This window comes from Drosophila ananassae, chromosome 2R, assembly GCF_017639315.1.
Source record: "Drosophila ananassae strain 14024-0371.13 chromosome 2R, ASM1763931v2, whole genome shotgun sequence".
In the NCBI taxonomy this organism is placed as follows: Eukaryota; Metazoa; Arthropoda; class Insecta; order Diptera; family Drosophilidae; genus Drosophila; species Drosophila ananassae.
In genome coordinates this window covers 21,740,997-21,755,192 of record NC_057928.1, presented here as the reverse complement: position 1 = coordinate 21,755,192, position 14,196 = coordinate 21,740,997, and the positions used below count along the sequence as shown (strand labels likewise).

The following is a 14,196-nucleotide window of genomic DNA, read 5'->3' as shown; positions in this document are numbered from 1 at the left end:
CTAGAATAAAAATATGAGACAAATTTTATAATTTTTCAAAAAAGGTTGAAATATAAAAATGGAGCATAAAATACTTATTTATATTATTCTCAATATCATAAGACATTCTTTTAGATGCTTATATGTTTGAAGCAGACAATTTTAAAAATTTCCGGTATAATATGTCTCCTTAATATACAATACATTTTTCAAAAATAAATTATTTTAAAACTTTTCACACAGCAAATAATCGATACTTTATATTGCAGCCTTGTGCTGTTTTCTCCGTCTGCGGTATTTTCCAGGACATTTTTGGTATTTTCGCAGCGCGTCCGCTTCGCGTTTGGCGCCCAGCCTCAGTTTTTCGCTAGCCGTCGCAATGCGGTCACATTGGTTCGCGGACACAACAAGATGGCGAGACTTGCTCCCAAAATCCGTTAGAAAACGCCACAAAAACCGAGAAAAAATTTGAAATACGCTAAGAACAGTATACGGCCGAGTGTAGTGTAGCCTCAGCGCATATTGCAGTGTTTGAGCTAGGGCGGCGCAGCCCTCTAGCGAGTCGCAAGGCGAGACCTTCTTCTGGCCTTGTGGTTGTTGCTGCTGCTGTCGCAGTTGTTGTTTTTGTTGGTTTTGTTGCCTTCGTGCCAAGATGATGAGCAACCTAATGATGGACTCGCCAAAGTCATCGCCCCATGGCGGCGGCCGCTCTCCCGTGGTCGCTCGCCAGGATTCCTCAGGAACGCTCAAGACGACAATATCGCTGGGCAAAACCCCAACGATTATCCACACGGGTCCGTTCTACTCTATGAAGGAGCCACCCGCAAAGGCAGAGCTCACCGGCGACAAGGATCTCATGACCGAATACGGACTCCACCACACTCTGAGCAAGTTCAAGGAAAAGAAGTTCAAGGAGTCGCTGGCGTCGTTTCTGCAGAACATCCCCGGAATCAATGACCTCATCACGCATCCTGTCGAGAACAGCACGCTGCGAAGCGTGATCGAAAAGCCACCGATTGGCGGGAAGGAGTTACTTCCCCTTACCCCTGTGCAGTTGGCCGGCTTCCGCCTGCATCCCGGACCGGTGGGTGGTTTATATACGCTCTCTTTAAGGCACACTTTCACCTGATTTGTTAACTTGTTATGGAAAGGGAGTCGTAACATTGTTAATAGTTTCACTTTATTGTTCATTCATTTTATTCTCTGCGATGCTTTCCTAAAATTGCACTTGTAAAGAGATATGGTTATTTTGAATTTGTGCCCAAACATTTCAATCGCTTATTTATTTCCTCCATAAAAAATATATATATTCATATATGTTGTTGAATATTAAACTTTTTATTTGCTTTTTAAAAACTCTTGTCAAAAGCTTGTGATTATTCAGACCCATTGCAATTATGTATCGCCGAAGACTCACGCGAATATACTAAATACACATACTATGCATATTTTATCGCTCAAATCCCATTGCAGCTGCCGGAACAGTATCGTACCACATATGTCACACCTGCGAGAAAACACAAAAATAAACACAAAAAGCACAAACACAAAGACGGTGTAACAACGGGACAGGAATCTACGTTACTTGGTGAGTTGGCTATTACTTATTTTTCGCCAGCCTCCACTTATGAGAAAGTTTCCCCCACTCTTTTAGATTCGGCAGGCCTTGAGACTTACGAGAAGAAGCACAAGAAGCAAAAGCGCCACGAGGATGATAAGGAGCGAAAGAAGCGCAAAAAGGAGAAGAAGCGGAAAAAGAAGAACCAGAGTCCAGAGCCAGGGGTCGGTCTGCTGCCTGGCGGCGGTACTGGCTTGGGCGGTGGGCCGGGCGTCATGGGCGCCACGAGTCTCGGATCATTAGGCGGTGGTCCCGGACCGGGACTGTCCAGTTTGAGTGCCAGCATGGGTCCTGGAGTGGTTGGTGGCATGAACAGCTTCTCCTCGTCAATGCAAATGCAGCAACAGCAGCAGCAGATTCCAATGCAACAACAGCAAATGTCTAGTGGGGGTCTTTTAGGTTCTGTTTTGGGCACGAGCGGTGGTCCGGGCGGCACCGGTGGCGGTGGCGGAGGTGTGGGTGGTGGCGGCGGTGTGGGAAGTGGGAGCGGCGGAGGCAGCTTGCTTATGTCGCAGTTCTAGGCAGGATCCTTTAGCTAAATAGACTTGGCCTATTACCTCTCATCAGGAGACGCAGCACCCCAAGATGTCAAAAACAGAAAATATAAAAAAAGCAAAAGGAACTGTTTCAGTCCTCTAAATGCAATTTTCTCGATAATTCTTCGTGTCTAGTTATTAATTTATCATTATTGTAACTGTAACATAGTTTATTTTTGTAATTAGCCAACATTTTCGTTTTTTTACTTCCGCGCTAGCTTAATGAGATTTATTTAATGCAAGTTATGGTACAAAAAGCACGCTAAACATTTTCGATCTTAATTCCAACTCTAAGCCGCACCCCACCATTCAAATGCCCTTATTTGCAGTCAATTTTTTTCTTATCGACTTGTATTCATTTTGGGGTCAGTATTTCCATATATTTCTGCAATGGTTTGTTCTTCCAGCAAAGTTTTAAAACACAAAGGAAAGCTGAGATTCAACAGAAAAAAAAAAAAACAAAAACAAAAAATGCCTGTACTATAAGTAATAAATTAATTTTAGTGAATAGGCGCCTAATACAACAATAAACAAGCATAAAACTGAATAATGTTTGAATCATTTTTTAATAAGACTTTAAAGTAACTTTTTTTTTCGACTTTGCCAAATTTAAAGTTTGCGCCAAACACCTGTTATCCAACACCAGTGCTTAACAGAGTGCTAACATAACAGTGAAGTAGTTAACAGAATGGCTCAGTTTTTGACGTACTGCTAACAGTGCGCTTACATGCGCCCATCAGCTGTTATAGTTCTCAGGGAGTACCTAATAAATTGCCAATTAATAAATTAAAAGTGATGTGTAGAACGTAGTCATACCGTAGCTTTACATGCGATTTACTTTCGGTACCTGCTCGCGACACACAGTCCTCAATATGTACAAGCAGACGTGCACCAATCTCCTGGAATTGTCCTCCGCCAAGGTGACCGAGTGGCTGGCCAGCTTCGATTCTGTTATCACGGACTGCGATGGTGAGTGGGTTGGTGGGTGGGGCTTCCTCACCCTCTCAGGACATTTCACCAGGAAGTGGGGTTACATAAAAATATGTACCCACTTGTATCTAAAACCATGAACCATCTGCTGAAATACGTCATCTGGCGAATACTTTTCTTTGTTGTTGTTTCGCTGCGAAATTCAATGTCAAAGAGTGAAGTGCGTGATAAGTCTGTGATGTCGACTTTTGAATGCCCTACAACACTCAAGATCTCTCTCACAATCTCTCTAATTTATAATTCTTCAATTATTTAATAAAAGTATTATTTTTTGTTGTAGGTGTTCTGTGGGTCTATGGAAAGGCCATTGAGGGCTCCGTTGAGGTGATGAACACCTTCAAGGCTTCAGGAAAGAAAATCTTCTTCTGTACCAACAACTCGACCAAGACCAGATCCGAACTCCTGAAGAAGGGCGTCGAGCTGGGATTCAATATCACGGAGAGTGGAATCATATCGACCGCCCATGCCACGGCGTCCTATCTGAAGCGCCGGAAATTCGACAAGCGGGTGTTCGTGATCGGGAGCGATGCCATCACCCAGGAACTGGATGCCGTGGGCATTAGGCACACCCAGATTGGACCGGATCCCATGAAAGGTTCGCTTGCCGATTACATGAGCCAGCATTTAAAACTAGAGAACGACATCGGGGCCGTGGTCGTGGGCTTTGACGAGCACTTCAGCTTCCCCAAGATGATGAAGGCTGCCTCGTATCTGAACGACCCGGAGTGCCTGTTTGTGGCCACCAATACGGACGAACGGTTTCCCATGCCGAACATGATTGTGCCCGGCAGCGGCAGCTTTGTCCGGGCGATCCAGACATGCTCCGAGAGAGAACCATTCATAATCGGAAAGCCCAACCCGGCGATCTGCGATGCATTGATTAAGCAGAGGGTAATCGATCCATCCAGGACTCTGATGATCGGGGATCGTGCCAACACTGACATCCTGTTGGGCTATAATTGTGGATTCCAAACATTGCTGGTCGGCTCCGGTATCCATCAGCTCGCGGATGTGGAGCAATGGAAGCAAAGCAAGAATCCGGAGGACAAGAAACTCATACCCGACGTGTACCTGCCGAAATTGGGAGACCTGCGGCCCTCATTAATCTGCAAACGATCGAGCAGCATTCATTGATTTACCTGGACACGGACACACCCACAGTATGCAGCATGGACAAGTGTTTGTTTTTAACGGAGGCTTTACTTTAAATACATTACCCGGAAATAGACAGGACAGTTTCAGAATACCTATCATAAATTTATAGTACAATTTACAATGCCATAGAAATGTTCAAATAAATCCACAACCATTTTGTGGCAGTGTTACAATATTGATGCCTGAATCGATGTACCCTTTAATTTTCCCACTTATATTTATTAATTTTGTTGTTGTTGTTGTTGGTTGGCGAGCGAGGGAGATAGCAGAATCATCGTAAATTGAAATCGCCAGCCCGCCCGCCGTTTTAGTCGAGTCGCAAACATTTGGCCGAGCGGAGCGTTTACAGCTGACAAAATGTCCAGAGGCGGCGCTATCACCTTGTCGGATTTGTCCAGGGAGCAGGTGAGCGAGTGGCTCCAAAGCTTCGACACTGTTCTCTGCGACGGCGACGGTGAGTTGAAGCAACGGGGAGCGGGTATTGGGGCTTCAGGTATGACAGAGATGGAGATTGCTCGCCAATTTAGAGCTTTCGCCAGAGTTGTCACCCCACTTGCAGTGGGGGAAATTTACAGTGGATATTGCCTAAAAGTGATTCGGTAAAGATGAGCTTTCGTTATACCAGCTATACCAGCTTATCGGATATGGTACACAGTAAATCCTTTGTATTTCCAATTCCATTTTTGAAATTTTGTTTAAAAAAAAGGATACCTGATTTCAATAAATGTTTTTGAAAAAATCTGCTTAGATTTTTGAGAATTTGAAAAAGTTGGTGTACTCTATTTTTTTTAGAGGCCTTTAAAATAAAAAACCTCATTAAATCTTTATTTCCTTAAAAAAGAAACAGTTCCTTCAAAAGTCCTTAAATTTGTATCCTCATTAAATATCCATTTGCCTTTAGGAACCATTTGGCAGGATGACACGGCCATTGAGGGCGCCGTGGAGGTGGTGAACGCCCTGCAGCAGCGACTGGGCAAAAGGGTATACCTTATCACAAACAATGGACTGAAGACGCGCCAAGAGCTCTTCGAGCGCTCCCGGCGACTGGGCTTCCAGCTGCCAAGTGAGCAGCACATCATCTCGCCCACCACCGCCATTGTGGACTATCTTGGCCAGCGGACAGAGTTCGACAAAGCTCGTCATCAGGTCTATGTGGTGGGTAATGCGGCCATTGCACGGGAACTAAAAGCCCATGGAATCGACAGCTACGGAGCCGGGGAACCGGACGAACTCGCTCCGGGCGAAAAATGGCAGGACTTTGCGGCTCGCGAGTTTGGTAACCCGGAGGCGGTTAAGGATGTGGCTGCCGTTGTTGTGGGCTGGGATGAGTACTTCAGTTACTGCAAGATGGCCCGCGCCTGCAACATCCTCTGCAGCAATCCGAGCTCCGCGTTTCTGGTGACCAATCGGGATGCTGTGCACAAGTATCCCGCCTTCTGTATTCCCGGCACCGCCGCCTTTGTGTCCGGAATTGAGGCTTGCTCGGAGCGAGAGGCCCTCGAGATGGGCAAGCCGAATCCTTTGGTCCTTGAGCCGCTGATTAAGTCCGGAGCCCTGCGCCCCGAACGCACACTTATGATTGGCGACTGGTAAGTCCAGGATTAACACATCCTTTCATCGCTCCCGTAATGAGATGTCCTTCTTTCAGCCTGAAAATAGACGTCGGATTCGCCAGTAACTGTGGGATGTTGTCGCTCCTGGTGGGCACTGGTCGGTACAGTAATCTCTCGGCTGTCCTGCAGGAGAAAGAGAAGCTTCCACAGCCCGATGTCTATCTGCCCCGGCTGGGCGATCTATTGACCCACTTGTGAGCCAAAAACAAGGCCCCTTTGCCCAGAACAACAATCAGTTTGTAATCTTTGTAATTTTTGTAATTTTGACTTTTATTATACTTGGCTTTGTTTCTGTTTTTTTTCGCACATAGTTGTAAATATTTTATCCGCCGGCAAGTAACACTATTTTTTTGTAGGGGGTGAAAAATCATGGGGTCTAAAACCCTTAAATAAAATAATAGTAATCATTTCTTAATATTTCTTAAATTTTACATACTTTTAAATCAGGGATGCCCAGTCCCATTGCTCTCGTTCCTCCTTTGTTGTTGGATTGCTCTGTCATATGGGTAGAGCAAAATCATATACGTGTGCTGCTCCCAGTATAGGCAAGGCAAATTACAATAACAATTTTTCGTAGTTTAATAACACTTAAACAGTTTCAACACTTTTCTGGCATTTTGTTGTTGGATTGCCGAAAACTTTTCACTGCAAGAAATCACTTCTTGTTGAGGTTTTGGACAGAATGGTTGACTGTGGAACGATGCATTTTTTCTTTGTCGAAAATTTTCTTTGCGAGCAGCAATGTATTATATGTAATATAATAATAAGCGGAAACAAAAAAATTAATTTGGAAAGGCATTTTATTAAATGCTATGCTAAAGTATCTGCGTCACAAGCCGATATGGAAGCGCAGTAAAAAAAATTCGAAAAATAATTGAGCATATTGAAAATAATTATAATCCTAAAATTAATTCTCAATTATCCGAAAAAAATTTTTTTTTTTTTTTCTGTTGAAAATGTTACAAAAATTTTTTTCAGTGATACGATAGAAAAAAAAAAAAAACTATCGCTCATATGTATTTGTGCTTTTGTGCATAGGTATTGGAATTTGCTCTGTCATAAGCAGTGCTTGGGCACCCCTGTTTTAAATATATTATAGATATATATTATTGGTTGTGATTAAAAATTAGTAATAGTTTTAGGCCCAATAATTTTTTTGTTGGTTTTTTTTTTTTTAATTCGAGCACCCCCTACGTTTGTATTTGATCAGGCTTAATAATATAGGCTGGTTGTCTTATTAAAATATTTCGTCAAAACCAGAGACGGCATTTTCCTAAAAATTCTCCTACTTATTGGTGATCCCACGTGAAAAGTTCCATTTTTTGTTGCAGAAAACTAAATATACTTCTCAACTAATTGCAATTGTTTTTGTGCTCTTTAAATTAACATTAACTTTTTAAATTACTCGTAAAAAAGCAACCTATTAACTTATTGGCTAACTGTACAAATAAGACAGGACACTCCAGGATATATATCAGATTACTGATTAAAGAATTTCTTAAATTTCATCAAATTTTATACATTTTTTTCAATAGTTCTGGGCCTAGCACGGCCGAAGGACCTAAGGACCTTGGTCTTATACACATGATGTATATCTTGGAGTGCCCGATATAGCAAGTCCTCTGATATGTTAGATTTGAGATCTTTTTTTAATATACTTTAGCAATTTAGCGCGCAAAGAAATCCCATAAAGCGTTATCGTGTTTGGTAGCAAATCAGAAAAAGAGCATAACTGAATCTGAATCGGAAAAGATAAATCCCTTCTCTGCAAATCCTGCAACTTCTGCATCCTGCATCCTGCATCCTGCATCCTGCACCTTTCCTTGTTTGATTTTGTTGTTGTTGTTTCGTTGGCCATCTCTAGCTCTTAGTTGACTCTGTTCGCTGCCGGCGATCGCTTACTGGTTTCTTCGAGGACTCTGTCTAAATTGCTAAAAGGTAACATCAGGTGCTCGCGTCTGGCGTATTGGCCAGAATTCGCGAGCTCCGCGACAGGTAGCAATACCAGTAGACCACATTGATTAGCAGGAACAGCAGTGGGAAGACGATCCTCGAGATGCGGTCGATCTTCGAGACGGAGTTGAACTGCGGCACCCGCTTTCCCGTCCGCCGCGCTTCGATCTCCTCCCGTCGATAGGAGGACATCCGCCGACGTCCCTTGGGCGGCGGACTGCTCCGCTCCTCCTCTTTGGCTTTGTCTGCCTCCTTCGCTGCTGCTTTCGCCGCTGCTGCTTCCGCTGCTGCTGCAGCCCTGGCCGCCGCTTGAGCGGATGTGGATGGACCGTCGTCATCGATTCTAAACTGCGTCTCCTCGTCGTCCTCGTCCTCGTCCGAGGAGAAGTTTACCCGAGGTGGTCGGCTCTTTGGCCGCCAGCCAAAATAATGGAGCAGCCTCTCCGTCCACGGATCGTGGCGGCGATTCCGGGGTCCTCGAAGCTGGGAGCTCGGAATGCTGAAGCGACTGCTGGCCGCCGAGTGAGGTATATTTATCGAACACGTGGACAGTGGTATGACTTCGTAGATCTTGTCCTCGGTGCTGCCACGGAGATCCGGTGTGGGGCCCTCCGTCTCCGAATCCTTTTCTTGCGGTTCCGGTTCCAGGTTGTCCAAAAAGTAGGCCTCCCCGGAGCCATATTTCGTGAAATAGTGCACCACGGCGAACTGGAGGATCGTGGCGAAGATGAAGGCAAACGAGAGGAACACAAAGAAGTCCAGAGCCGTTGGATAGGACACCTTGGGCAGGTCAGTGCGCGCCTCCAGACCCAGGAAGGTCATGGTCAGCACCGTGGTTATGCCCAGAGAAACTCGATCCGAGGTGGCCTCACGATTTAACCAGAACGAGACCCAGCTGAGAACCACCAGCAGGCAGCAGGGTCCATATACCTGGATGAGGAAGTTGCCCATGTGGCGTTGAAGGTGAAAGTTAACCAACAACATGGAGTACTCCACTGAAACATAAAATAGTTTAGAAACATCAATTAGAAACAAAAACATAAATCACTTACGGGGATGATTGGTCTCCAGGGTGATGCTGCCGCCAAGATTGTTGCCCGGCACTGCTCCACCCGCTGCATCTCGTCCAGTGCCAAAGGCTCCTTTGTCCAGCTTGATTCCAGTGCCGCGAATATGCTGATTCTTCGCCGCTGGTCCGGCGAATGTGGTCACAACTTTACTGGTGGGACGCGGTCTTTGGGCGTTGGGCTGATCTGGATCGTCCGGCATCATGGAGGACGCCTTGTACACAATGTCCGTTAAATTGCCGGCAGGACAATCGACCAAATCGAATTGGGAGAGCTTCATGTCCTCGGCAATGGCCACGGCGGGTCGTTCTTTGTTCCAGCGATAGATGACATCCGACGTGGTGTAGCCAACTGTGTCCATTATTTTTGTATTTTTTTTCCATCAAAAGAAAATTCGATTTGTTATTCAGTGAAAGTTTAAATTAGAAGGGTTGGACTAGCAGTGGAACTAAGCTATGAAGTTTAGAAGAATAGTTTATTTTTATGACTGCCCTAAAAAGTAGTATCTATATAATTTAATTCCTCTAAATTAAATGGAGTAACTACTATGATTAAGCACCTTTTAAGAGGGTGCCTTAGTCCCATTTTGGACTGCACTGTGGACAGCACTGTCTTCTCCATCATTTACCTGGTCTAGTAATCCCACTAACGAGTCCCAATCCACTCCCCACGTGTGCTCAGTTTGTTTATTTTGCTGTCGCTACTTCAAAATGCACAAATTGACAAAAATTGCGCCATCTGTGGGCTTCAGAATGGATGGGTTTACGTATTTCCCGCCTCCACCAAATATATTCATAGTCCCCCCAAAAGCCCGCTTGCCTCGTTCTTTGCTGTTTGCCATTCGCTGACTTTGGCAATATTTTCAGCTACCTCGCATCGGCATCACATCAAATGGGAAATTGTCAACATTAAGTGGCAGGCAATAAAAGTGGCAGCCAGGGACCTGCCGAGGGGTAATTGAATTTCTGGCTGCATCCAGCCTTATTCACAAAAAATCGGAAATAATAATACATTTCGATGGGAACGAAAGGAGCTGGTTCATTTGCGATAAGCTAGAAAGGAAGTTGCTTCCAAAATGTCTACAATTGCAATTCAAAATTTATTTTATGCAGTAGGCTTAGTAATCACTCTATGAATAAAAATTATTTGGTACAAAAAATATATATAGAATGAGACTATTTTATATTGTTACCGCACTATCATTAATCGTAATGGAATTTGATGGCTCCTCATCCCAGGATGTTAAATACTGTGTAGATTGTGCCGATTTTCTTAAAGAGAATTGTCAAATTGGTCGAACTGGATATAGTTGCATAAAATTCCGACCTCCTAATATAAAGGACGTTGAATCGAAGTATACGCCATCGAAAACGACCAATTTGAGCGTTTGTGTACCCGACGATCTAACCATAACCGGTATGTAAGGACCACAAAAATTAAATTAAAATAGTTATTTAAAAAGAGAATATTTCAGAAACGGATTATAAAATATGCTGTGTATGGTCACCGCATCGGGGCTGCCAAATTTTAATTGATTCGCGTGTACCATCTATTCGATGTCAGACTTGCCTTGAGGCTGAAAAAATGTATAAGGATATTACTCCGTGTCCTTGCATGAGACGCATACCCACAGACCATATGGAGAGTGGAAGCCTTGCTACACTGAATAGCACCACTATATCATTTTTAGTACTATTTTACTTTATTAATGTTATATGATAAATAATTTTGGAATGAAAATCTAGGTTTTTGTTTTTTTTTTTTTTGTTTTCCAGCCCGCATTACGATGCCATGCAGTTATCCTTGCCTTTGTCCTCGGTCCCCTGGAAATAAGTGGCTAACAAGGCAGCGGACAATGGAAGATGGAAATCACATCAAAGCTTTACGATGAGAAGCAATTATGCATAATTATGCTAAAGCACAATGCAATGCCACACACGACACTTTGCCACTATACTACATCTATGTATATATGGATGTGTATGGATTCTCTACTCACATGAACCAAATTTCAGGGGACACTTTTGTATGTCCATGGGAAAATCGGCCAGATTCATTGGGCAGCCGGCTTTTATTGTCAGACGACTGGAGTAGAGCACCCGTCCATTCTGATAGATCCGCACAAACTTATTTGGCGTGGTAATCGTGTGTAAATAGCTCTGCTTGCCATTGTAAAAGTATGTATCCGGCTTCCATATCCTTCCCAGCATCGAGATGCTCAGCGCCAGCGTATCCTGGGCGCCTTCGAACGCGAGACGTTTATCCACCCAGGATTGTCGAAAGTAACAGTCCATCGAGTAGGTCTGCAAAGGACAAAAAAAAAAAAGGTGGTGTCAGAGAAGGAAAGCCAAAGATTTTGGGTCACAATAAAATGGAATTGAAAGTGCTGAGATACTTACCATATCCATTTCGGATATTGGTCCCATGCTACGAACCATTATATCGACCTCAACAGTGGCGGGTGGTCCTAAAAATTTAAAAAAAAAAAGCCAATTAAGTCAATGATTTGGAAAACTCGGTCACTAGAAGTATTACAAAATATTCAAGGCCCAGCCAAGTTATGAAAGATAGGCCAGGCTATCCAACTTTATAATCCTCGTACTCTAAACGTATCGGTTTTTATTCAACTATGAATATTCATATGCCAGTCGCAGGCACTAAATGAAAATGTTAAATGCTCCTCTGTGTGAACAATGACACTTAAGCCGCTTGGCAGACGCTCCCAAACCGCCGGAATCTAAAAGCCATCCTAGTCACCCTCCCCCTATATCTATCTTTTCTGCACTAATATGCAATTTTTCAGGCCCTGCAGTCCCCGTCTACCTACTCGAACACCCCCTTGTGCCAGAGAATTTTTTGTATTTTGCCTATGCGAACAGTTTTTAATGACTTTGCTGCTGAGCTCGCTTGGCAAACATGCGTCGCGTTCGCAGGATGCGGATGCGCATCACCACGTATCCTTTGAATACTCTCCAGCCGGGTAACCGGATGACGATGGAGGATAGCGGATGGGGGGTGTGCCACGCCCATTCTTAATGAAGTGTTAAAAACAATGTAATTTGGTCTTAAGCCCTAGGACGAATGTATTTCTCGCCACGGTAACCAAAATCACGTTAAGGCTTTACATCCAATAAGTGAGTAAATGGCATTTTAAATGCCGAAAATATTTAAATTTTTATTGTTTCAACCAACCTGAGAGTGAAAGGATGTGCAAATCCCTACACGTTCCCAGTTCACCTTGCTGGTTAAATGTTGTAAGTAAATATTTGTTGGCAATCACCAGGGCAGACCCCCATCATCGCCTTGGCGTCGTCAGTGTGAGATTTGTCTCTTCAGAGCAATTTCCGCTTCACTTAATACTTCCGCCTTTTGGCGGAAAATCTGCGAGTCTCTGATTACATCCCCTCCAAAACAAGGATATTCATAAATCGCTCTTTACCTTGTCCATATCTTCCATGATTTTCACTCGATTTGAAAAAGGAATACCTTTAATCATTTATGGATCAATTCTTCACCATTCTGCATCAAAATCTGGGAACAAAATATTTTTTAAATTTTTAGTCAAAATTTCTGGGTGGCCCCCTTCAAAATCCTTGAAAATTGGGAAAACGCCTCTACAGCCCACATCGAAGGCCATATCTTCCCAATATTCAATTGATTCTTAAACGGAATACCTTACACGATTTTTAGGTCGATTCCCCATCAAACTGCATCAACATCTAAAAACAAAATATTTTTTAGATTTGTTGTTAAATTTTCTGGACGGTCCCCTTCAAAATGCATGGAGCCACTATATGACATCCCGCGATGTCTATATTTTTGGCAATATTCATCCAATTCTTGAAAGGAATACCTTAAACGATTTGTAGATTGATTCTCCATCAATCTGCATCAAAATCTGAAAACAAAATATTTTTTAGATTTTTTGTTAAATTTTGTGGGGGATCTCTTTCAAAATGCATGGAGCCACTATATGGCCCCAGCTATGTCTATATCTTTGGCAAATTGCGTCGGATTCTTAAGCAAAGCGCCCAAAACAATGTGTTGGCCTATTCAGTCAATTATATGAAGTGAATATTTAGTAATTAAATATAATGATATATGTACTTACCCCCGAATCCTGGACGTACGCTATTATCATAGCCGCGCAACAAATTATCCAGCAATTCGGATATATTTGCGTGGTTGTTGTTTTGGGAGAGCCTGGAGGACGAGGAGGTGTGCGACAGGGAGTCTATCTCGTCCAGGCGATAGGCATCGCCACGCCCCTTAATGCTACTGGCCATTACCCATCCGGATGTGGATCCGGATCCCTGTCCTGGTCTGATGGACAAGTGCCAGGCATTTGTGTAAATGCCGAGCATTAAAACGCAGGAGCTAATCAAAAGTTTAAATATGCGCAAGTTTAAGCGTTGTCCTCGGTGCCAGGATTGTGGCCAGCTGCTCCTTTGGCTATCGCCTCCTTTGACCCTCTCCATCCACTGGCAGATGGGGTCAGTTGATGCATCGCCGGAGCCGGATACAACTGTTGTTGATGCTGATGTTGTTGCTGTGCACATATTGTTCGGTTTTGTTTGTTGTTTGTTTGCTGGGAACTATTGTTTAGTCGTCTGATGGCCAAGTCTTTAGCTTTTGTTGTTGCTGGTCTAATCTGCACATCCGTTTGTCCAACATTTGTCGCTCCAACTGGCTCCTGGCTCCCATTTTCATTTTCATTCTCATTTTCATTGCCATACCCATACCCATACCCATTTCCAAGTTCAAGCCCATACCCATACCCATTCGAATTGCCATTCTAGAGCCATCTCTGCTGCTGACAGTGTCCCTCTTGGCCTTATCCTGGGCTGTGGCTGTGTTTGTTTGCCTTTGCTAGTCGTATTTATTTTCATTTATGCACCGGAAGTTGCACTCGTATCCACGACAGCAGTCGTCTTCTTAATTTCTGAGATTCCTCTTTCTGGCAGGCATTAGTTCCGTTTGTCTTGGCCTTTCTGTTTGCCTGGCCGTTGAGTTTCTTTGGATTCTTTTAATTGCTAGAACTGGCTGCTCTGGCAGTTGGCAGTTTTTGATTGGCCAATTAGCCACTGGCATTCAGTTATAGTTATCAGTTATATGTTATGAGCTATTAAGATTGCAGAAAATTTCATTAATTTCACTCTAAATCACAATTTATCTCGGATATATAATTTTTTCAACTTGGCGTATACGTAATATTCGCTTACCAATGTAAAATTTACTTCCAAAAGAATAGTAATAAGTAGTTATTAGCTTGATGGTTTTTTAAT

General features: G+C 43.5%; 4 protein-coding genes and 1 long non-coding RNA gene across 5 annotated transcripts; 4 read left to right on the top strand and 1 right to left on the bottom strand.

The window, feature by feature from the left end:
* The first annotated feature begins 74 nt into the window (after positions 1 to 74).
* On the top strand, positions 75 to 2,680 carry LOC6507856 (mediator of RNA polymerase II transcription subunit 19). Its single transcript, XM_001956442.4, has 3 exons — positions 75 to 1,063; positions 1,453 to 1,567; positions 1,634 to 2,680. Exons 1-3 carry the CDS (start codon positions 632 to 634, stop codon positions 2,116 to 2,118), a joined length of 1,032 nt encoding a protein of 343 aa, XP_001956478.1. The 5' UTR covers positions 75 to 631; the 3' UTR covers positions 2,119 to 2,680.
* Positions 2,681 to 2,834: 154 nt separating this feature from the next.
* Positions 2,835 to 4,453, top strand: LOC6507857 (glycerol-3-phosphate phosphatase). Its single transcript, XM_001956443.4, has 2 exons — positions 2,835 to 3,102; positions 3,404 to 4,453. The coding sequence occupies exons 1-2, from the start codon at positions 2,961 to 2,963 to the stop codon at positions 4,255 to 4,257; spliced, it is 996 nt and encodes a 331-aa protein (XP_001956479.2). The 5' UTR covers positions 2,835 to 2,960; the 3' UTR covers positions 4,258 to 4,453.
* A 148-nt stretch (positions 4,454 to 4,601) lies between these two features.
* On the top strand, positions 4,602 to 6,197 carry LOC6507858 (glycerol-3-phosphate phosphatase). Its single transcript, XM_001956444.4, has 3 exons — positions 4,602 to 4,732; positions 5,180 to 5,867; positions 5,927 to 6,197. Exons 1-3 carry the CDS (start codon positions 4,636 to 4,638, stop codon positions 6,087 to 6,089), a joined length of 948 nt encoding a protein of 315 aa, XP_001956480.1. The 5' UTR covers positions 4,602 to 4,635; the 3' UTR covers positions 6,090 to 6,197.
* Positions 6,198 to 6,869: 672 nt separating this feature from the next.
* On the bottom strand, positions 6,870 to 14,020 carry LOC6507205 (gamma-aminobutyric acid receptor alpha-like). The gene is made up of 5 exons (XM_032454394.2): positions 13,023 to 14,020; positions 11,311 to 11,378; positions 10,911 to 11,214; positions 8,897 to 9,262; positions 6,870 to 8,839 (listed from the first exon to the last, which is right to left on the bottom strand). The coding sequence occupies exons 1-5, from the start codon at positions 13,468 to 13,470 to the stop codon at positions 7,836 to 7,838; spliced, it is 2,190 nt and encodes a 729-aa protein (XP_032310285.1). The 5' UTR covers positions 13,471 to 14,020; the 3' UTR covers positions 6,870 to 7,835.
* LOC116655849 lies at positions 9,290 to 10,651 on the top strand. Its single transcript, XR_004310929.2, has 2 exons — positions 9,290 to 10,327; positions 10,386 to 10,651. It is a non-coding gene; the product is annotated as an uncharacterized LOC116655849 (long non-coding RNA).
* Positions 14,021 to 14,196: the final 176 nt, after the last annotated feature.